This window comes from Bicyclus anynana, chromosome 4, assembly GCF_947172395.1.
Source record: "Bicyclus anynana chromosome 4, ilBicAnyn1.1, whole genome shotgun sequence".
NCBI classification, from domain to species: Eukaryota; Metazoa; Arthropoda; class Insecta; order Lepidoptera; family Nymphalidae; genus Bicyclus; species Bicyclus anynana.
In genome coordinates, this window is record NC_069086.1 from 17538569 (window position 1) to 17561653 (window position 23085).

Sequence of the window (23085 nt, forward strand, 5' to 3'; positions counted from 1 at the left end):
TAGTAAGATAACTCAGAAAATAGAAAACTGAAATTTGACATGGCTGAAAATATTAAAATCACGTTAATAGAATGGTAAAAAAATATTTTATAAAAAAAACCTTTGGGGTTCCTTCCCTACATGTAAAGTGAGAGAAAAATGATTTTTACCCGACTGCGTCAAAAGGAGAGTAACGTTTTTCGACCATATTTATGTACGAGGTCCTCTTATGTGTAGTCATTTCTTTGGCGCGTCCAACAGTCCAAATGTGTGATGTGAGATGTCATTGAGTTCTTTAAAATTGTGGTAGTGACATAGGCTATATAAATTTTCAAAATGGCACCCGTAAATAAGAAAAGGTAGGATGGTTTTTTTTACTTACCATAACAATATGGGTATCAAATAATAGGTCATGAAAAAACCATTATAAAAATTAACAACCCATATCGGCTTACTTTCGTCTTCTCTCAGAAAGAGAGAGGTTAGGCTAATAGTCCACCACGTAAGCCCAATACGAATTGGCAGACTTTTCACTCATAGATAATAATTAAGAATATTCTCAGATGTGCAGGTTTCCTCACAATGTGTTTCCGTCATCATTTGAGACACGTGATATTAAAATGCACATAACTGAAAACTTATAGGTGTATGCCCCGAATCGGATTCGAACCTACACCCTCCGAATATCTACTGGACCATCACGGCTACACGAATGGTAAAAGCATCAGCAGACAAAATTAACGTTCAGCTTTCATAAGATGAGAAAGGTCAGACCCGCATTGGCTCTTAGTCCAAAGTTCTTGGAAGTAGATAATTTCTTATACATATGTATTTACAGATAAAACCGAAATATAATAAATGCAATAGCTGTTATCACAAATATAATATTACTAGTAAGTGATAACCTCGATTTAGTCCGAAGCAATTAACAACTAAAATGTAACCATAACAAATGATCAATTCACACTTTAAAATGATTTAATCGTACGAGGAAAAAATTATTGTATCCGTGTGCAATGTATACCTAATTTTTTTTATGTAATACAGGTCGACGCTGTTTCCGTTCCCGTGAACATACGGGGATAAAATATAGCCTATGACACTCACAAATAACGTGGTTTTCCAGTGGTAAAAGAATTTTCAAACTCGGCTCAGTAAATCCAGAGATATTACCCCCCACAACAAACATACACACAAACAGACTTTCACCTTTTTAACCGACTTCCAAAAAGGAGGAGGTTCTACGTTCGGCTGTATGTATGTTTTTTTTTTTTTATGTATGTCCAGCGATAATTCCGTCATTTGTGGACCGATTTTGAAAATTCTTTTTTTGTTTTGAAGGGTTTGATTCCAGGGTGGTCCCATTTTTTTCATGTCAGGATCTGATGATGGCATCCTGGAGAAATCGAAAGGAACTTTCGAAAATCGTAGAGACGGCTAGTGCGGTTGTTAGTGTTTCCATAAGGTATTTTAAACCACTACAATTTTATGAAGGTCTGGAGTTGGTCTGATGATGGAGCTGATACACAGAGTATGGAACTCGTCAACGATTTACAGCAGGTACCTTTTGTTTGGGCTTGATTTCTTTGTATTGATGAGAACTTTCCACCTAGATAGTTTGTGACTGTATTAAGGGTCTGATGATGAAGACAAAGGACAGTGAAGAGAACTCCTCGACGGTTCACAGTAGCTACCTTGTGTTTGGACTTGATAAATTTGTATTGATAAGAACTTTCCACCTAGATGGGTTGTGACTGTATTAGGGGTCTGGTGATGAAGACGAAGGATAGTTTAGGGAACTCCTCGACGGTTCACAGTAGCTACCTTGTGTTTTGACTTGATAATTTTGTATTGATGAGAACTTTCCACCTGGATAGGTTGTGACTGTATTAGAGGTCTGGTGATGAAGATGAAGGAGAGTTAAGGGAACTCCTCGACGGTTCACAGTAGCTACCTTGTGTTTGGACTTGATAAATTTTATACTGATGAGAACTTTCCACCCATATGGATTGTGACTGCATAGGGGGTCTGGTGATGAAGACGGAGGACACACTCAGTTAGGTGTGCTAACACTAAAAATTAAAAAATAAAAATTTTAATAAAAAAATTCAACCGACTTCCAACTCAAAAATTAACCTAAACTAAAAAGCAAAAAATAACATCTTACCTATGTGCTACCTTCTGATCAGTTTGAAGGCGGTGCCAATCCAGTGTCGTGTTTTAATTAAAGCCGTTTCTGAATGAACCACAGAAATTGTGTAATTTAAACGGCTTGAATTAAAACATCACTGGCTTGGCACCGCCTTCAAACTGATCAGAAGGTAGCACATAGGTAAGATGTTATTTTTTGCTTTTTAGTTTAGGTTAATTTTTGAGTTGGAAGTCGGTTGAATTTTTTTTATTAAAATTTTTATTAATATTGGTGTAATCATAATCATACCGATTAATTGTAATCATGATTAATTAACTATATGTTTAAAACTGATTGTTTGTATATTCAATGATTGTCAACCGATTTAGAAAGAGAGAAAGCCCAGTATTTCATAGACCGATCCCATAGGAATCGATCCCAAGACCTAGTATTCGAAAGTCAACCACTTTTCCAACAAGGCCAGAAGTTGCTTAGTTACGCATAATAATCTTGCACTGATAACAAAGTTCAAATGGTCAACGTGTTGGCATTCATGAAATCATTGATGGATATTATTTATCGTAAACATGTTGAAGCAAGCGGTCGTGTTTCTATCGATACTCTACGTCGCCTATGCGGCTCTAGCGTTGGCAAAACTGGAGGAGAAACCTAAAAAATTTAGTAAGAAATCATTATTCTATACATATTATATACTAGCGGACGACCGCGACTTCATCCGCGTGGAAATCAATGTGAACTTGATGAAATGGTTTGAATTTTAAAAATTTTTGAATTACATTATATTTCGTATTTTTTTATGATTTATGAACATATTTTTAAAACTGTATCTCTAAAAGTTAAGTACTTTCCATACAAACTTTCAACCCCTATTTTACCCCTTTTTCATTTTATTTTTGCAATAAAAATTATCCTATACCCTTTTTCGTATTATGGTCATAAACTGTGCCAAGTTTCATTTGAATTCATTCGGTAGTTTCAGCATGATGCCCGAATAATAAAAAAACACGGACAGACAGAGACAAAAAATCGAAATCGAATTTTTTTAATAGGAAATAATTAGAAAAGAAAATTCGCTTGGTAAAATTTTATCGAAGGAGGTGAACATAATAAAATTGAGCTGTATGTAGTGTGAATCTACACAAAGATTCATATATATATAAAGCTGTTTCTTTATGTCTTCGATCCACCTAGAGGGGGGTCGGTTTCCGGTGCAGGGTCGCCAGCACCTTGGCCACCAACGTCCGTCGGCTCTTCGAACTATGTGGCCTGCCCTTCAGCTTCGCGACTCACTGAGCTATGTCAGTATATGACTTTGGTTCGTCTGTGGATCTCCTCATCTCATTTCTTTATTTATTGAATTTCACTAAATACAAATATTATTTCCCATTTGTATTCCCAGAGGAAGTGGAAGGTTGTTACATATCTGAGCTGGACGCGGTCATCGCGTTCGGAAAATCGTCGCCGGCCAAGAGCAGATGTATGGAGTATCGCTGTGGGAAAACTTACGTACAGTTTGCATCGTGAGTTGTATCCAACGACATTTTATACTATAGATATGTTACGTGCCAATAAAAAATGCCTACCGCAAAAAGTGATAGATTCCCGAATCCGTTCCCGTAGGAATATGGGGATAATATATAGCCTTCCTCGATAAATGGGCTATCTAACACTGAAAGAATTCTATTTGGCTGAAAATTGGTGTGGAGGTAGCTTTGAACCAGAAGGGCATAGGACACTTAGAGTAGGGGTAGGGTAGGGTAGAAGTGCACATAAGTCAAAGCGAAGCTTGACCGGATCCGCTAGTACATCTATACTTATAATCTCAGAATACAGAAAAAATTACATACATTATTAACTTTTACCACAAAATAGATCGTCATGTACTAGCAACATTACGCGGGTGGGAAGTGCGAAGAGTGCGGGATGTTGCTACAATTTTTGGACACACTGCGCGCTATATAATGACATCTTAACGTGGCTTCTGGTGTTTTTCTGTATTCTGAGCTTATAATATGTATATAAGATGTATAGGGTAGGAGTAGGGTAGGAGTAGGGTAGGAGTAAGGTAGGAGTAAGGTCAAAGCAAAGCTTGACCGGGTCCGCTAGTAATAAAATAATGCCTACGCTTCATGACAGTTATTAAACAGTTTTAAGCTATAATCTGAAGTTTATATTTTAAAATTGTTTTTTTTTTCTTTTTTCAGTTGCGGGGCCGTAGGAGCGTCTCCCCCCTGCTACGTGGTGGAGGACCCCACCCTACCTTACCCTGGCTGCTGCCCTAACATAGAATGTCCCAAACGCTAAGCGGCTATTTCTATGGCAACTTCGTTCGTAACACTCGCGATGGACCGCGCGAGCCGGGGGGCGTGTAGCGATGAATGAAAAACCCACTTCCCCACACGTACGATTTCACACCCACGCAGCGCATCTTTTCCCCCGTCGCTCGCATATCATAGGAGTGTCGTCAACGAACTTGCTAGACTATACCTCTATATTTGTATTTCAACTACTACATTATAAATGAAGCAGTTCGAATTTTGAATAAAATGATTTTTTTAAAAACCTGTTCTATTTATCACAAGCCTATTTATATGTAACCTATTTAGTTACTTTTAGAGTTGTATTAAAAAATAAAAAACCATAATAGCCTCAGACCAATTATTGTATAGGACCTGCCTCGCTAGACGTTACTTTTCTGTCAAAGTATATGATCAACGATCTAATACGATTATAAAAACTGTCTCTATAGAATCGATGTTCAATAGTTGTAATCGTGTTCGTCGGTTAAAGAGCTCCGTAAAAATACCTTTTGTGTAATTGAATTGTTTAAAAAACGGGCAAAAACTTCTAGTTTAGTATAAGATATATACCAAATCTAAGCTCCTTTTCTTTAGAAAATGACAGACAATTTCGTTCGTGACTATGAGAGCGATACAGGTCCTTCTATAATTGGTCTGAGATAATAGCACAAGTAAAAAAAACGAACGGCTTAAGTAAATCGAATTTTAAATCTAATGAGTTTAAATACAGCAGCTGGCAGCTGGCAGGAGGAATTCAGTACGAACTTAGAGTACGAAACATGGAGTTGACCGTGCACTCGCTCTAGAATTCGCGATTCGCGCGATAACTGGACGCAACAGGCGTCCCTAGTATCTCGACTCGCGCGCAATACGCGATCTGTGAATACGCGTCTGGCGAGAGTCTGGCGTAGTAGTAGTAGCACGCGATTTACGCGCGTATTTTGAATTCGCGCGTTGCTTGTGGACGCGATGTATTGATGTCTAGATGGTCTAAGATGCCTAGTACTTCGACAACGTGCGTATGAATTCACCTTCTGGACTAGGTCTAACGGGTCAACAAAACATCGATCAAGTAACTGATTATTCTATAACGTGTGTATATTGTGAGTCAACAGTTGAGTGAGTTTACCTCGCCCCAATGAAAAAGCGACAGACAATTTTGTTGGTGAACTTGAGTCTAATACAAGTCCATAGGTAATTGATCAGAGACATTGACAGGCCGATTAAAACGGTCACAGTCGTTTGTAAAGTTTCTACCACACGTTCCTTACAAAGTATAGCGGATTTTTTGTTGGTTTTTTAGGTTTTTACTTTAAAGAAAATTTTATTTATCTACAAACTTTATAAGACTATGGGCTCAATTAAATATATCTTAGTTACGTTTATGCAATAAAGTGCATTAAAATGGTGTTCAGTCATGTATAAAGTCTTACAAAGCTCTTATAATAATAATTTAATGAGTTATCAAAACACCAGGTACTTTTCATTTAAAAAGGGTGAATTGAATTCTATTTTCAATAATGATGACAGCTTTGTTAAATTCAACAATCTTCCGTTTAAATATGTTAGTTTAAATTTATAAATAATAGTAAAAAAATTGCCACTAAGAAAATAAAATAAAAGCACGTTTACATTTTCGCGGTCGCTAACCATAGACAACGCAGACTCTCACGACGGACAACAAATTGAAATTTTCTCCCCCATCCCGAGGCAGATTTTGTCCCGTCAAGCGTGGCTAATCAAGGCACCAAAAGGTGAGGTTTCTAATCATTAAAACGTAAATTGTTTCGCTAAACGTTCATATTTTCAACTATATTTGTAGTAAAACTAATTGCCCGTAAAGTGATTAGTGTGATGATCTAATTGAAACTCGTAATCTATGTGCGAAAATAGAGGAATGTGCCACCAAACAAATTGAACGCACTGTCGATTCGGAAGCGTTGTGTTTTTGTTTAATTTCATACGAACGGCTGTTTTATTTATTATTTGAAGTTTCAATTCAAGGAAAATGAGCAGCTCGGAGGAGGTATCATGGATTTCATGGTTCTGTGGTCTTCGAGGGAACGAATTCTTCTGCGAGGTGAGTTCATCAATGCTCTGCTCGGGAATCTTCGGAAGTTGATTTCTACTATTGGTTTTGATTCCATTTGTAAATATTCCAGGTCGACGAAGACTATATTAATGATAAATTCAATTTGACTGGACTCAATGAGCAGGTGCCGCACTATAGACAGGCTTTAGATATGATACTCGATCTAGAACCTGGTGAGTGAATTTATTTATATGATCAGAATTAGGTTACGTCGCTCGGGACGGAACTGTGTTACAAAGTAAATCTGACTCACGTTTACTTTGCTATTTTGGATTTACAATTAATTATAATATTATCTGTTGAATATGTAGCTAATATTGATTAACATTATTTGAATGTGTACATCTTGTAACTCTCTCAGTTACAAGATGTACACATTCAAATAATGTGTGAGTCAATCTTAAACCTTTTGCACTATTTTTCATCATTTTTCACTTCGATCTCAGAGGGAGGAAATATTTATCATGTTACAGACAAAAGTAGTCATTATCATATGTTGTTTCACAAAGTCTCTTGTTAAGTTATTTTAGTCCAAATAATGTGTTTTTAACAAATATTATTATAATTTAAATTTCTCCTTCCCCTCCAATTTGTATGGCTTTAGTATAGACTAGTGTATTAGGAATGTCAGTTCAAGTGTCTTGATCCCTGCCAGCTATGTCCTCTCTGTATTGAGTCTGGCCCTTAATCACTATGTTATTAAGCTTTAACTTTCTTTAGAAGAATTCATTATTCCCTTGTTTTTATTTATATGGAAAATTGGTAATCAAAGACATGTTTCCTTGCAGATGATGACCTGGATGACAATCCAAACCAATCTGACTTAGTGGAACAAGCCTCAGAAATACTCTATGGATTGATTCACGCACGGTACATTCTTACTAATAGGTAAGTATTTTTATTTACTTACTATATAATTATTTACTAATAAGTATATATTTTTATTGTTATTAGGTAAACAAATTGCTAGGCATTTTATAAGATTGCTCACATTACAAGCTGAAACTTCATCCGCTCTTAGTCCTTAATCTGGTGCTGTTCCAATATCCATTCAGAGTAGATATTTACTAATTGAAACTACCTCCCTGCCAAATTTGTTATTGTGCATCAAGTGGTTATTGATATTTTGTGACAAGTGGCTTTTGTGACTTTCGCGACTTTCGCTTTTATGTTTATGCCATAATAGTAATTTTAATGACTTATCACACTGCAGGTCAAGTATTAGGGCTGGTTTCACCACCTTCTGATAACTGTAGAATAGCTTATTCATAATTTTTATCCTTGTCAATTGAGATACAGTAAGAAAGTGACAAAACATCGTAAGACTTTTTGACACTTATCAGAAGGTAGTGAAACCTGCCTGAATATTGTAAAAATAATAATTTCTTATCACTGTTTCTGTTTCAGAGGAATCGGCCAGATGTTAGAAAAATTCCAAGCTGGTGACTTTGGACATTGTCCACGTGTTTACTGTGAATGCCAGCCTATGCTTCCTATTGGTACGACTGTATATTAGTTCAATGACCTTAGCTAAATTAAAAGAATGTGTTTTTTGTGTAATCAAGAACTTTTATGTGCATCCACTTAAGAAAAACTTCTTGTTTATGGTAATGAATACTGAATGACATTTTGTACTCTGACCTTTTCTGCAGGCTTAAAATGAAGAAAGTACACAATAACCATGTCAGCCTGAATATCTTAAGCTTGCATTGGGAACTTTATTTATTTTTCTTTTTGTCAAATGACTTCAGGGACATTTTCAATTGCCTGTTTTTTGTCAAGCTTTGCAAATCATATTATATTATCTGTAATTTCTTCAATTACTTTTTGCCTTTATAATATTAGTGTGATTGTATTGTATTGTCAGGTCTGTCAGATGTGCCCGGCGAGGCTATGGTGAAGCTGTACTGCCCGCGCTGCATGGACGTCTACACACCCAAGTCGTCGCGCCACCACCACACCGACGGCGCCTTCTTCGGCACGGGCTTCCCGCACATGGTGTTCATGGTGCACCCGGAGTACCGAGCCAAGCGTCCTGCCTCACAGTTTGTGCCCAGGTAAATGCCTTCGTGAGACGAGCATTATTGCATTCCATGGATACACTGTGCAAGTGCCAAGTCCATTGTGACAAAGAAAAACTTCGTGCAGAGCCCAGAATTGCTCTAGATTACACTCCCCTTCTTGCTAAAGCTGTTCTGCCAATCCAATTAAGATCCTACTAGAGCAGCTTTGGATGCCATTTCTAATATCGAACTTGTTACATTTCTAGTGAGGCCAAGGTCTTTTAGTAGTTTATTGAAAGATTTTTTGAAAATTTCTTAAAGGACAAAAAATCCAGAGTTTTCTTTCTTTGAAGAATTTGACTGATTTAGAATTTGAGACTAGGACCTCATAATCCAATGCCACATCAACTAGCCACTGTACCAACAAGACCAACTATCTTCATCATCCTCATCATATCAGCTGATGGACGTTCACTGCAGGACATAGGCCTTTTGTAGGGACTGCGAAACATCACGATCCCGAGCCGCGTGCATCCAGCGAATGACCTGCTTGATGTTGTCAGTCCACCTCGTGGGTGGTCGACCAATACTGCGCTTTCTAGTCAGATTTTAGCACCTTGGAATCCCAACGTACACGTCAGCTTTGTGATACGTTGTTAACTTTAGTTCTTCTGCTCAGAAGAACCCAAGTCGCTTAACTATAATAAACATTAATGTTGGCAGGTTGTACGGATTCAAGATCCACCCGCTCGCGTACCAGATCCAACAGCAGGCGGCGGCCAACTTCAAAGCGCCGCTGCGGACCCTCTCGTACAACAACGGTAAACGTTAGGCCGCCGCCCCGCGCCCCGCGCCCGCCCTTGAGCCTTGATACAGATTCCTCTGCTGCGGGACTCAGCGAAACTGTTCCGATGTCAGTAGCCAACCTATGAGCATTCACACCTGACGGATACTCAGCAACCTTATCAGGCACCTTTTCTGCCCTAGTGTGTAAATGAAGATTGCATTTCACTGACGGGAACACAACACCCAAATCAACTGGCTCACTTTCTCCCCTAGTATTTAAATAGAGATTGCATTTGACTTGGGGGAACTCAACAGCCGTGTTAACAGGCACACTTTCTACCCTAGTGTATAAAATATAGAATAGATTTCAAAAGTGCATTTGTGGTCCACACCAATGATTCTTAAATTGCATTTCTACGTAGTTTAATTTAGGATTATATATTTCTAAATTGAGTCAGGTCTAATCTGATGATTGGCTTCTTCCTCCCTCCCGACAAATACATACAAGTAAGTAAGCTTGAATTGTATTGTCACTTGACATCAGATGTTATCACAGTCAATTGTGACCTACTTGTATGCTACTTTCATATGGTAATGAACGTGCCAGACTTAGTTTAATAGTACTTGTAGATCATTTGAGTATATGAATAGTTCAATATGTTTCAGTATAATGAGAATTAAATCTGAGTCAGCAGTTATGTCAGGTGTGAAAGCTCAGTTGGGGCTCTTCCGCCTAAGATTAGAACAAAAAATTGCGTCAAAAAGGGGGGAAATGGTTAGTCGCTTGTTTAGGGGAATAGTAATTTTGTGAATGATAATGAAATACGGTATGGCAATCTTAACACTTCTACACTGTTCAGTTTTTATTTAACTTTTTCTAAATTAAACAATAAAATAATAACACTAATAAAAAAGTAACACTTTTCATATTTGTTGGTTTAGGAATTTTAGGAGAAAAATGTCAAATGTTGGCAACATTGCCTGTTGCAATACCCAATACCTGGCCCTATTTATAGCTTCACGATTGATGGATACTTTGTTTGCGATTAAAAGTAATAAAACACGAAATTCAATTTTCTCTGTAAGCCTAAGTTAAAACGAAAGTTATATTTTCATCTCACTTGTTTGGAAAAGTTTCTTTTGCTCAGCGAAATCAGCAAGCGAAAGTAGTTTTTGCTGCTTAGGCAGGCAGTAGTTAAGTGGTACTATGTCTATGTGTGTACGTGTTTTATTTTAGATGGGTTTAGATGGGAAAATTCAGAACCAAGGTTGTTGGTCTTTATTCAAAAGTTCACAGAATGAATGAATAGCGACTACTTACAAGCAATTAAAGCCTCTACTGGTGAAAACAATATAACTGCTTGCGCCATGTGATATATGTGTACATAAGTACACCTTGCCAAAACCTTAAGACTTGTAAGTGCAAGGGCAAGCATTAGATCTCTTTTCACACTATTTATTGCATTTATTTATTCTTGTGATATACAACTAGCCGAGTACTAGTTCTCGTAATAATACGGAGATAAAATATAGCCTTTAACACTAAAAAAAAGTGGCTTTCTATTATTAAACGAATTTTTGAAATCGGTTTAGTAAATCCAGAGATATAGATATTATATTATGCCAATAACGAATTCCATATTGAATGCCGTGTAAAATAGAAATGCTAAAGGTGGGGAATATTATTTTTTGGCACATTTTATGAATTATTTTGTATCCATCAATCGTGAAATGGATTCTGTTTCGCCTGTCCCCTTGTAACTTGGCTTTTTTATGAGTTTGGCTGAATGTACCATTAGTGGCTCTTCATTGATTTAATTTTATGGTGTCTTCTATGTACAAAATGTAAAAAAATAAAAACCATTTTAATTACATATAAAGAGCTCCTTCGTCTTCATTTGATTGTTTTAACAGTATGTTTCAAATTAACTTAATTTTTATAATTTGACTAATAAAGGCTGTTTTGTCTACATTTTACAAATATAAAATTTAATATGCAGTGCACAGTAAACTATGCAAAACTGGAGTTCCAGTGTTTGATTCCCCGCTTAAGTCAGTTTAGTAAATAACTTTTAAAGTGGGTCCTATCTGATATGCTGAACTTGGACCTTACAATCTGTAATCTAACAAGATTTTTTTAAGTCAGATGATAAAGTTTTTAAATTATAATATATTTTGGGAGGAAAGTAGCATATTTTGTTTAATATTTATAAAAATAATTACGTTAATATTAAAAAAAAAACATCAATCTCAAATACCAGCTTTGATGAATCTGTATCACTAACTTGAGAACAACTCACAATGTGGCGGAAGTAATTGTACACATTGAGGATATTAGGAAGAGTTTATTTACCATTAATTTACGTGTTATAAAATCACTGGTCCAACGAACATCATATACATAGTCATGAGATTAACATGTCCATTGCTAACTTGTAGACTTCATAGGCCACAAGGCACGGGGTCATCTGTAAATTGCGTCCCATCCCAAAAAGGGGAAACAAAAGCAAATAAGCTTCATGATATATAAATCCCCGCAACAAACAATAAAACTGGCAATAAAGTAGGATAAGGTGTCTACAGTCTTCCCCCTAAAGAGCTAATACTACATTTACTTACGACAAGGCAATCTGAAATAGGGTATTTAATTATTGACAATATAATTGCATCTTTGCCTATAGGCAGAACGAATATTTGAGTCCATTCCCATCCATACAGGGTATGTCAATGTATGAATGAATGAATGAGGAATATGCCTGTCGCTCGGTCTTTTCTCACTACCCTCTGCCCTCATACCCCAGAACCCCTGTGTCCCGAAGAGCCTATGATGCTTGACTGTAGAACTTAACTTCACATTGTAAGGAAAATCATAAAAAATGTGTAGCATTTGCTAAATAAAAAAATCACCTGCCGGGGATAGTACAAAATAATTAGACGGTGATGTAATATACAGATGGCCCCTAAAGCAAATAGTTATGCCAATTTGTGTGTACGCAAATCTTAAAACGAATTCTACCTATTTGGTAGTTAAAAGATAATGGTCTCCTAACTGCCACCCTACCAATAAAGACGTTATGTGTTCCTGTATAATGCTTTTAGTAGAGGATCACAATCCCAACCTTCACCCATCTGTTTACTTTACGACAAGTTTTTTATATCAAATTAAATACGCCAATGGTGTGCCTAAAAAAATCAATTCAGAATATGATTAATTAACAATTTAATTTATATTTGCAATGGTTTGGTTAACCGACAAAGTCCATACTATAACAATCGAGCGAGCGATAGTATGAAGTCTATAAAATATGAAAACGTTCTGTTGACTATTTTTTTCCCGTCACAACTCTTCAGTAAACAGGGAAATGTCATCACAAACACGGTTGTCTGCGTAAAATCAGCCCTGGATTTGGGACATCATCATAATCATATCCTGGACTGAATTTTTTGAGGCAAACAATTGGCGATATATTAATTTGATAAAAAATACTTTTCATCCAGTAAACAGATGGGTGAAGGTCGTTTCTAATTCGGATTTTAGACTATATGTAAAAGTGTGGTTTGGTTGTTGTGTTTTGCGTGCGTGTTGATGCCTGCACCTATCTCGCTGCTCCCTGTGTACCCGCGGTCGAGGACTCGACTGTGCAATTTTTCTATATTACAAATTACTATCCCTTTTATTAAGTTCCCGTTGAAAATGATGTGTTTAGGATTTGTGTACAAGTGAATTAGCACTGTTATAGTTCACCTTTCATTTGCTATACCGTTTCTTAGTGTAGAATTGAGTAATGGTACGAGTAACTTGTTGTAACAATTATTAGTAACTTGAGAATGTATCCGGGTGCCGAATGCGAGTTTATACGATCCAGTAAAAGAAAATTTTCATTTATGTAGAACTAGCTGACGCTGCGTGGTTTCACTCGCGTGGTTCCCTTTCCCGTAGGAATACGTGGATAATATATAGCCTATAGCCTTCGTCGATGAATGGGCTATCTAACACAGAAATAATTTTTCAAATCGGACCAGTAGTTCCTGAGATTAGCGCGTTCAAACAAACAAACTGTTCAGCTTTATAATATTAATATAGATTGGTACATTCCCTTCTACTCACGGATTGTGTTTTCTATTGTATCTAGATGGCGCAGTTCCATTTGCATAATTTATGTGGATTTGTTACTGTTATCTAGTTACAAAAATAGAAAACAATACGTTAGTAAATGTTAATATTTCAATCTAAATATACACTGTGCTAGTTTAAACGTCTGTGAGCCGCTCCTATTAGTCCAAGAAACACTTTAGCGATATAAAAAATGACCTCAATTTTTAATTTATGAAAAAATATAAACATCCTGTTTAATTCTGTTTCTTAAGTAAGAACTTTAGGTTAAAGGAAATGACCTCAAAGCGACCGACGACCCGCATCGCGGCATCGCAGGGAATAGTTGGGTGTTTAAAAATACAGGATGTTTTAAAATAATCGATTTTAGAAAGTTTGTTACGATTGTATTGGCTTAAATTGTACTTTGTTTTTATAATAACACAATACATTAAATCAAAAAAATCAAAAAATCATTTATTCAAGTAGGCTCAGTTTACAAGCACTTTTGACACGTCAGTTGACTATTTGTAAAGATTCTACCACCGGTTCGGAAGGCAGGTTCTGCTGAGAAGATACCGGATCCATTACCGGATGATCCAACGGCCTCCAAGCATTAGGTACATTATGTGTTCGGTTTTAAGACGAAGAAAACTTCACGATGTATAATAGCGAAAGGTCACTCATTAAATCTCGAAAACCGCTAGACGTAGAAAGATGAAATTTGGGAAGAAGGTAGTTTATAGTTAGAACAGAGTTTACGACAGCGCCGGATTACGGAGGTCTAAGGTTCGATATAAATTGAAATTTACTTTTACTTGATCGAATTTGTACAGGACTCGCATTCGCCTCACTGTTAAAAAGTTTTTAACAATAACTAATTGTGGCAATGGCGGCATTTACAGAGCCCTCGTATATAGTAATAATGAAACTTTATATTTATAAAAATTAAAAAAAAAAAACATGAAATAGGGCCATGTACGTTTTCATTTTTATATCTGATGATAAATTTTAGGACCTCGGTCGGTTTTTGCTATTAACGCGTTGGTGGTGACTCCTTTGGTTATTGTATGGATACAAGTAAATATAAATAAATATTATGACAACTTTTGGCCTTTTTCTTGCTTATCCTGCATGTTAACCACTTGTCTCTCCTTCCGCTGTATGCATTGTTGATATGTTGACGGCACAACACTCCGTTTGGATTGCCTTACAAAACAATAACATTATTAAAGGTACATTATTTTAATCTGGCACTAACACACATTCAAACATCGTCCTTAAGTATAGTCTGGCAAGTTCGTTCATAACACTCCCATGATATGCGGGCGACGGGCGGAAAGACTGCGCGGGTGTGAAATCGTGCGTGCGCGGTAGTGTATCATTCATGGTTTTTTTCATTCATCGTTACACGCAACCAGGGAATGTTACGAACGAAGTTGCCAAGCTATAGTGTCTTAAATGATGTGATGTCATTTTTAAAGAGACTTAAACTCCAGCAGGCTAATTCACTATCCTTTGACGTAATAATGCTAGTTGACATATACGAATTTGAGATTATATGTAACAAATGTCATCCAAACCTAAACCCTCTCATTCTGAGAGGAGACTCGAGCTCAGCAGTGAGCCGAATATGGGTTGATGACGACGAAATGTCATCCGGAGCCTACTGGTGGATATCATACATTATGTAGATGACATTGCTCAATTGGTTTGATGTTTATTTTAATAGGTTGATAATATAGACTGAAATAGTGAATAGGCCAGCAGGTTAGTCACACACGAGCAATAATATTGTCAATAAAATAAGGTAATGCTTCTTACAGTCGTATCCCTGCTATATTACAGTAAAATTTCCTTAGGGATAGAACTTCAGGAGCCTTAATACTTTATTGACAATAGTGTTGGCAACGTCATTGCGTAAATACAACAAAAGGACAAAATATGTGCCAAGTTAAAAAAATATAAATTCCGTTTGAAATGCTAAGCGGTAGGAACCTTGTCGAAGTCAACTTCAAATGACTCGAATAAGCAATACAAATAATTAAAAAAATAACCCGATGACTACGGTTACTAAAGTAGCGTATAATAAAAAAAATAAAGAAATTACAGCGATGCTTCTATTCACGAATTAGAATAATGCTGATTCATTTAATGGTTATTAGAATATTTCAAAATGTAGAAATCCCATTTTTGTATTAGAAAACAAATTACATTCTAAATATAACTAACGATTGTTGTATTTAGTCTGATGACGTCATTGTCTCAACGTTCCTTTTCACTCAGCGTTTTAACATTAATTATATTATACATGCCCAGTATCATATTCCTGAATTATTTTATGTTAGTAGCTAGAAATATTCGTTTTTAACTCATTTACAGTAGAAAAATCATAAAATATTTGTCGTAAATAAAAGTCAGTGATTAGTAAGTACCTACTATTTTGTTTGTTATAAGCAAGTAGGTATGATCTTCATAACTAATTGATAGAAGAAAAGTCGAGTAAGTAGTGTTCATGACAGTAATTCTTTAAATAATATTATCATGATATTATGATGCAAATTCTTATTGCAAAGTTTTTATACGATCGTATTTTTACTTATATGTATAACTAGCTGACGCCGCGCGGTTTCACCCGCGTGGTTCCCATTCCCGTAAAAATATGGAGATAATATATAGTCTATAGCCTTCCTCGATAAATGGGATATCTAACACTGAAAGAATTTTTCAAATCGGACCAGTAGTTCCTGAGATTAGCGCGTTCAACCAAACAAACTCTTCAGCTTTATAATATTAATATAGAATATAGATAGCGGACGCCTGCGTCCGCATGGAAACCCATGACTTGATCATTATTTTGTTGCGGAGTTATTTTGATACTGATCAAGTAACAGGAGAAGTACAGAGAAATAATAAATATCATAGATGGGCTATACACTAGTAGGTATGTAAAAATAACTTCACTTCAATTCTGGAACTAATACTTACTGAAAGGATTTTCATATGGTTTTCATAATTAAAAAAGGTATTTAAATTCACTCTGTTTCTTCTGTATAGATGTACAAGCAGCATGGCTTGTTAAAAAAAAAAACAAAAAAGTTTTTATCGTCCGTGTTCCTAATGCCACTATAAAATACGAAGAAACTGTCTCAGTGAAGGAAAGGCTTTTTAAAACAAAAGATGATGTTGTGTTTAACCATTTTCATTTTTAATGATAGAAAAGTGTTTTATTTTTCTTTGCTACAGAGACGAAGACATCAAGTAACATTCCAAAATGATTGTAAGCACGCCTCAGCACGGTGCGGAGAGCTGTGGTGCTTGACTGTTGCGAACAAGCTTGACTCTCGTACATAATATTTATTTGTTAGTTGTTAAGGTTAAAGCCCATTAAAGCCACCCGGCACCCAACTGGTAACATAAGTTATAACAGTTTGCGAACGGAACGTTGATAACTTGATAAGCTTATCGTAAAAAGTATCTCCATACTACATGCACAGGGCGTGCCAGGTGGCTCCGATGAGCCCTATTCTCGGTCATTGTTCACTGAATCTCATCCGATTCAAGAACAGATCAGATTTAGAAAACACGACTATTTGTTTATATGCACACATCGCTATAATGAATTCTCTTGATGTGAGCTACCGAAAATTCGCGAATAGATACTTCGAGCGAGCATTTTTTCGATTTTTTTGCGATTCGAGCATTCCGCGAATATATAGCAAACATTATCACGATATTTGGGGCCGTCATAATAGAATAGAATACAATTAATTTTATGTTTAACCCGAATCATGAACAACGAAAACGAAAAACTAAAACTAGTGCAATCGGATGGGATGCAGTGCGGAATGAACATAAAGGTATAGTTTAAAACTCGATACTCTGATCATAAACCAGCAACTGCAATATTAGCACTTTTTAGGGTAGCCGCACACATGCAATAATATTGTCAATAAAGTAAGTAAGACATACCCCGACAATTATTGTCGGACAATATTACAGTATTATTTACTTAGGGGTACAATTTAGAAACCTCAATCATATTTATTGGCAACAAATATATTGTGGTGTGTGTGTGTGCTTACGACAGACATTACGTGTCAACGTACACCGAGCAGAATGTTCTAGAAATTTGATTTGAATTTTAAAAATTATATTATTCTTGAAACCTGCATATAATAATTATTATTATTTCGTTTTCTAAACCTAATAGTAGTAGATCCGCATTAGAAACGACCTTCACTTATCTGTTTAATGGATGAAAAGTGTTAATATCAGTACGTTAAAAAATATACTCAGACGCAGAATTATCCGCCCACTTAAATATACGCGCGTATATTTAAATGGGCGGTTAATTCTGCTTCTGAGTATATATTGAGACTAGATTGCCTCAAAAACTCCTGGCCAAACTATCATTAATGATATTTAATAATGGTTAATAATAGGTAGGCCAGGAAATCAATTAAACAGATGGGTGAAGGTCGTTTCTAATGCGAATCTACTACTATTAGTTTCTAATACGAATCTCTAAACTGCTGATTGGTACATTAAATGGCCCAAACTGAGGTTCTATAAAAAAAAATGAAATTTTTGTACTACATATAGCGCACTTCATAACTGCATAAATGCACTGTATACTGAGTAGTGAAGACTCATTACATAGCGATGTATGAGTTTCTTTTTCAACCTACTTCAAAAAAAGGAGGATCTTCTTAATTGGACGGGTATGTTTTATGTTTGTTACCTCATAACTTCGTCATTAACCAATTTTTGAAAATTCTTGTAATTTAGTTTAAAAGAGTATAGGTACTTTCAGATTGATGCTATTTATTTTTATTTTTTATGAAAATCAGTTTACTAATTTGGTGTTAAAATCAAAATAATTAAAATTCGTCTTTGAAGTCGGTTCCATTTTTATGTAAAAAAGATCATTTCAATAATAATGTTAACGGATGCAATAAGCGAATTTTAAGTAATGATGATACCATTGCCTTTTAAAAGCAACACTTTGCATACAATGCAAGAAACTCGTAACTTGAGGCAAAGATGACAAGGAACTGAAATCCCGCGTAGTTTCCATTCCTGTGAGTGTAAAATATAGCCTAATGTTGCCAGCATAAAGAAGAGCTCTAGTGCTTAGATACCCAGCCAGATGGCGGAATATTTCACTGTAAGGATAGTTTTCAGTAAGAATGACCAAAATCGCTAACAATGAAATGTAAGTATGCGGTATGTCAAAGACTATATTCGCCAAAATAATACATGATCAACAAATTTCCCTTCCGAATTTAAAAGAACAGATATTATACGATAGTCCGACAGGTGATTCTAGAGACTAGCATGCATGCGAGAGGACACTGGCGTGCACTGGTCACGGTAAGTATGGAAGTTATTAAAATTAATAAAATATACATATACACGCAAATGTATCTAAGTGTAGACATTGTTTATTTGCATATGTGGAGTGCACTATTGATCTTAGCGCGGTTTGCGTTGATGCGACGGCACCTTTACATCACAAATCGACTCTTATCTATATTGTATCTTCTACATATAAAGGTACAAAAAGCTATAAAGATATACATACCTATTATAAAATTAGAAAATTAAATTAAGGATTATTATTATCGAAAATTACATTTGTAAAAAAAAATATATGAACTTAGTACTTTATTCCTATTTGTCTGTCTGTTTAACTATTTGTTCCTAAACTTCCAAACTATTTAAAGCGAGTTAAAAAGGTAGGTAGTAAGCTTTGTCTGACCAATAAAGATATGTGCAGCCTTTGTTTTATTTAGTATAGTGTTTTTCAGATAGCATGGGTGCGGTGACAGTTCATTTTACTCTTGAAAGTTTGCCGCGATTCACGATAGCAGTACATATTAAGGCAACTGTCACAGTACCCATGCTATGTGAAAAACACTTTAATGCCTATTTTCAACCAATGCAACAGACTATTCTGCAGTATGTATACTTGCATTTGGAGGTGACACCTTGGTTAATGTTAATTTATTCTAATTAAACAAGTTATGTTTAAAATTTAATAAAGTTTATTTTTTATGTTTCCTTTGTAAGATTTCTTTTTAATTTATTATCATCATTGATCTGATCAAATCACAATAAACAATGACATGGACATGCAATTGTAAGTTGGCAGACTATATCAATCATAGATTTAAGAGTCCATACTGATTATCATATCAACCAACAAAATTACATATTATTGAAATTTGGTTTGATAACTTTTTAATTCATTATCAAAAGAATTAGTTGATTAATTCTAAACAATTGGTATCCAATTAATGAATTGGGTGATTTAGTCTGAAAAAACAGGCTAGCATATCACTATACCTATTTGTATACTCTAATTTAGTCAGCCAACTTAGTTTTATACAATTAAACATACATAGTACACATCAATCAACAATTATAATCTTACAATTAAGTAAATCTCTTCAAAAATTTAATAAAAATGTACAAAACAATAAATTGTTTATCTACAAAATGTTTCTTTGCCGTTTATTCATTTTAAAACATAAAAACAGAGTTATCCATTAAACATTTTGTATATTCACAAACTTATCTGAATCAGATATGATGAAAATACAAATACAGAAATAGAAAAAATAATGTTATTTTACAGTACAGAGTAAAATTATTGATTTTTCCATTAGTTTCTAGATGGCTCACTGATTTCACCAACTTTCTCTGTTTGCCTTGAGCTTACATGACTTTTCCCTGATTTTCCCTCACTTTCCAGTCCTTGTCTTGGCAATAGAAAATTACAAACTTCTCTCATCAATTCAACATTACTAAGTTCCTCAAACAATTGGTTTTGGATAGCAGAATAATTACATTTAATAAATTTAAGTGCAGCAATCTTTAAGTCCTCTGCATTATATAGATCTGCAACAACTAATGTTTCAATTACATTATCTAAGCATAATTGAGAACTGAGAGCAATCTCTGATATGTCTCTCAAACCTTTCAAGTTATACCTGTCACTCAGCATAAGAAGGTTGAAGAAATTATGGCCTTCAACGTCTTCTACAGAACTTGTGTAAATATACTCTAACATACCATACAAGTCATGCTTATAAACATCTATGATTTTCATGTAACTCTGTTGACTTTCAGCTGTGTTTTCCTTAAGCATCGCTCTAAACACTTCGCTGTGTCTACTTAGAAGTATTTTGTGAACATTAAACTTATCACCCTCTGCTGATTCTATTACAAAATCAGCACCAAATGGGTCCTCCAAAAGAGCTTTAAAATCATACCCTTGACTTCCTTCTTTTGTACTGGTATTTTCAAATGAGATTGGTATATACAACTTCATGGTGTTTAAAAGTTCTAAGTCCATTTCTGAAAAGCTGTATGTTGTTAGATAATGCTGTGACATATCTGAGGTATTTTCAAATCGGAAAGTTTTGAGTAAGGAGGTAAGGTATGCCAAATGCTGTTTTCTTCGGAATGATATCTCGTTGCTGCCACATATTGAGACGCTGAATGCACCCTCGTAGCGACAGGTAACGAAAATATGTATAAGAAAAAGTTTGCCAACAATTTCATTTTTATAGTAGAACCAAAAATGCGGCAAGTCCTCAATATAGGTGCCACCAATGTCATACATATTTGGCCTATGACATTTTTCAAAAACGTTTACCAAACACAACCATTTCGCCTCACGAGTTTGACAGGGTTCATGGCCAAATATTACGCCACTGTTCTGTAATACAAAAAATAATGCATGAGTCACAACCTTAGACCATTAAACATTGATCAATATTTCACAAAGATATAAATCGGTTGATTCAAAAGATTAATTAATAGTAATATTAACTCACCGGAACTACGAAATCTAAATCCATATTAGTAATATATAGTCGATATAACAATTTAATTTATGAATTGAGCTCTAATAAAACTGCAAAAAAAACAGTACACATTTCAAATTTGAAATAAAATTATGACAATGACATCACAGCACAGATTAATAGACCAGTATATGTGTATTATCTATGGATACTACGTATCACAGATTAAACCATAGAGTAGAACAAAGACCATGAGTAGAATAATTTGTAAACAGTGAACGCACAGATTAGACCAAGGAACATATTTACTCAGGGACTTATTCATCATCAGCCTTGGTCTAAGGCGTAGTTCGTACTAGAGGTGAGTCGTACTCCCTAAAACGCGTACTGAGTATTACGAGTACGAGTACGCCGAGAGACGCGCTCCAAAGACTAGCTCCACGAGTATTTAGAAGTACGAGCCATTAGGACCTATAGAATAGATACGTACTCCTAAATACTCAGTGGCCAGCGATTTTACTAGAGGTGAGTCGTACTCGCTAAAACGCGTACTGAGTATTACGAGTACGAGTACGCCGAGAGACGCGCTCCAAAGACTAGCTCCACGAGTATTTAGGAGTACGAGCCATTAGGACCTATAGAATAGATACGTACTCCTAAATACTCAGTGGCCAGCGATTTTACATCATATTATCTGATAGTAAGCGTACTTTAATTTCAACCGAGTTCTACACAGTCATTTGGACTAGTGGTATGTACGCAAGGTACGATAAACTAAGAATCCTGAGTTCGATCCCGGGTACCAGAAAATCATTTTTGTCTTTTTATTTTGTTTTTCTCAATTGGTTTCTTCAACTATTTTTGGTTTTGTAATCCACAAAAAAAAAATTGCAAAAAAAAATATTTCAGTCATTAATTTCAAAATTTCAATTTAATTTTATTATTTAGTTATTTCTTTTAATATTACCTCATGATACTGTCGGGTTACATTAACTTGTTACTTTAGCGGATAAATAATCATACTAAAACAAATAAACATTATGTTTTTAAAATAAGGATTAAAATCAGGGACTCCAAATATTGAAGTATTAAGAGTATTAAGTGTTTACTGCGTTGAAAAATCGGTTTTATGTTTAATAGGGTAAAGACAATTTTTCTTCGGCAATGGGACGTCACTCACACATTCTTAAACGAACGCATCCGGGAACGCGTCTCGCGATGTTTTGACTGTTGGAGTATGAAGTGTTTATTGCGTTGAAAAACCGGTCTTATGTCTAGACAACAAAGTCTTCGGTTGGACCGTTAGAGTATTTGCGAGTATTGGACTCCCACTCTGTTAACGTCTTGCGCTCCTCGGTACTCGGTACTTCTAAATACGCTTAATACGTGTTTATGTCCCTGCTCCGTACTCGTACGCCATACGTCTTCCAACAAACCTAGTGTTAAGACCTGCTCTAGTATATACGCCTCACCTCTAGCTCGGACTACTTTAAAATCGAGTACGAACAATTTTTGGATTTACAAAAAAATACGTTAATTCTTTGACAGATGATTAGGTGATTAGATGATGATGATTAGATGAGAATGCCCTTCATATTTTATTGTCAAATAAACTTTAATGTAAAACTCATAGTTTATGAGAAAAACGGAATGCAAAAGTTTTTGTGTTTCTGAGCCACTCCAAGGGAGGGGGCGGTCGATGTACTCAAGTTATGCTAGTTGGGTTGCTCCCGATGTTATCCGATGGATGAAAAAATCACGATTTTTTTCTAGATTTCCTGTACTATAGTTTGGAGTACGGAGTAGTATCGTGATTATATTTTACTCTTAGATCATAGGTCATCTGTGACTTTGAGTTTGACA

The 23085-nt window shown here is 35.5% G+C and overlaps 3 protein-coding genes across 5 annotated transcripts; 2 read left to right on the forward strand and 1 right to left on the reverse strand.

The window, feature by feature from the left end:
* Positions 1 to 2659: 2659 nt before the first annotated feature.
* On the forward strand, positions 2660 to 4789 carry LOC112054835 (uncharacterized). Its single transcript, XM_024094746.2, has 3 exons — positions 2660 to 2791; positions 3531 to 3651; positions 4336 to 4789. The coding sequence occupies exons 1-3, from the start codon at positions 2698 to 2700 to the stop codon at positions 4433 to 4435; spliced, it is 315 nt and encodes a 104-aa protein (XP_023950514.2). The 5' UTR covers positions 2660 to 2697; the 3' UTR covers positions 4436 to 4789.
* Positions 4790 to 6056: 1267 nt separating this feature from the next.
* On the forward strand, positions 6057 to 19977 carry LOC112054834 (casein kinase II subunit beta). 3 transcript variants are annotated; one of them, XM_024094743.2, is made up of 8 exons: positions 6057 to 6185; positions 6436 to 6511; positions 6594 to 6696; positions 7312 to 7411; positions 7931 to 8022; positions 8391 to 8580; positions 9250 to 9347; positions 16652 to 19977. In XM_024094743.2, the coding sequence occupies exons 2-8, from the start codon at positions 6440 to 6442 to the stop codon at positions 16681 to 16683; spliced, it is 687 nt and encodes a 228-aa protein (XP_023950511.1). In that variant the 5' UTR covers positions 6057 to 6185; positions 6436 to 6439; the 3' UTR covers positions 16684 to 19977. The 3 variants fall into 3 exon arrangements, with proteins under 3 accessions (XP_023950511.1, XP_052737322.1, XP_023950513.1); XM_024094745.2 differs by having other exon boundaries at positions 6123 to 6185; positions 6424 to 6511; XM_052881362.1 differs by lacking the exon at positions 16652 to 19977 and having other exon boundaries at positions 6062 to 6185; positions 9250 to 14512.
* Positions 19433 to 21407, reverse strand: LOC112054833 (BTB/POZ domain-containing protein 8). Its single transcript, XM_024094742.2, has 2 exons — positions 21253 to 21407; positions 19433 to 21134 (listed from the first exon to the last, which is right to left on the reverse strand). Exons 1-2 carry the CDS (start codon positions 21274 to 21276, stop codon positions 20076 to 20078), a joined length of 1083 nt encoding a protein of 360 aa, XP_023950510.1. The 5' UTR covers positions 21277 to 21407; the 3' UTR covers positions 19433 to 20075.
* Between the last annotated feature and the right edge of the window lie 1678 nt (positions 21408 to 23085).

Bases quoted from the DNA above. Each gene is read 5' to 3' on its own strand.
- LOC112054833 (XM_024094742.2), bottom strand. From the start codon at position 21,276: ATGGATTTAGATTTCGTAGTTCCG. The intron at 21,135-21,252 runs GTGAGTTAATAT...TTTGTATTACAG, and splicing joins ATTTAGATTTCGTAGTTCCG to AACAGTGGCGTAATATTTGG.
- LOC112054835 (XM_024094746.2), top strand. From the start codon at position 2,698: ATGTTGAAGCAAGCGGTCGTGTTTCTATCGATACTCTACGTCGCCTAT. The intron at 2,792-3,530 runs GTAAGAAATCAT...TTGTATTCCCAG, and splicing joins GGAGAAACCTAAAAAATTTA to AGGAAGTGGAAGGTTGTTAC. The intron at 3,652-4,335 runs GTGAGTTGTATC...TTCTTTTTTCAG, and splicing joins ACTTACGTACAGTTTGCATC to TTGCGGGGCCGTAGGAGCGT.
- LOC112054834 (XM_024094743.2), top strand. From the start codon at position 6,440: ATGAGCAGCTCGGAGGAGGTATCATGGATTTCATGGTTCTGTGGTCTT. The intron at 7,412-7,930 runs GTAAGTATTTTT...TTTCTGTTTCAG, and splicing joins CGGTACATTCTTACTAATAG to AGGAATCGGCCAGATGTTAG. The intron at 9,348-16,651 runs GTAAACGTTAGG...TCTTTGCTACAG, and splicing joins GACCCTCTCGTACAACAACG to AGACGAAGACATCAAGTAAC.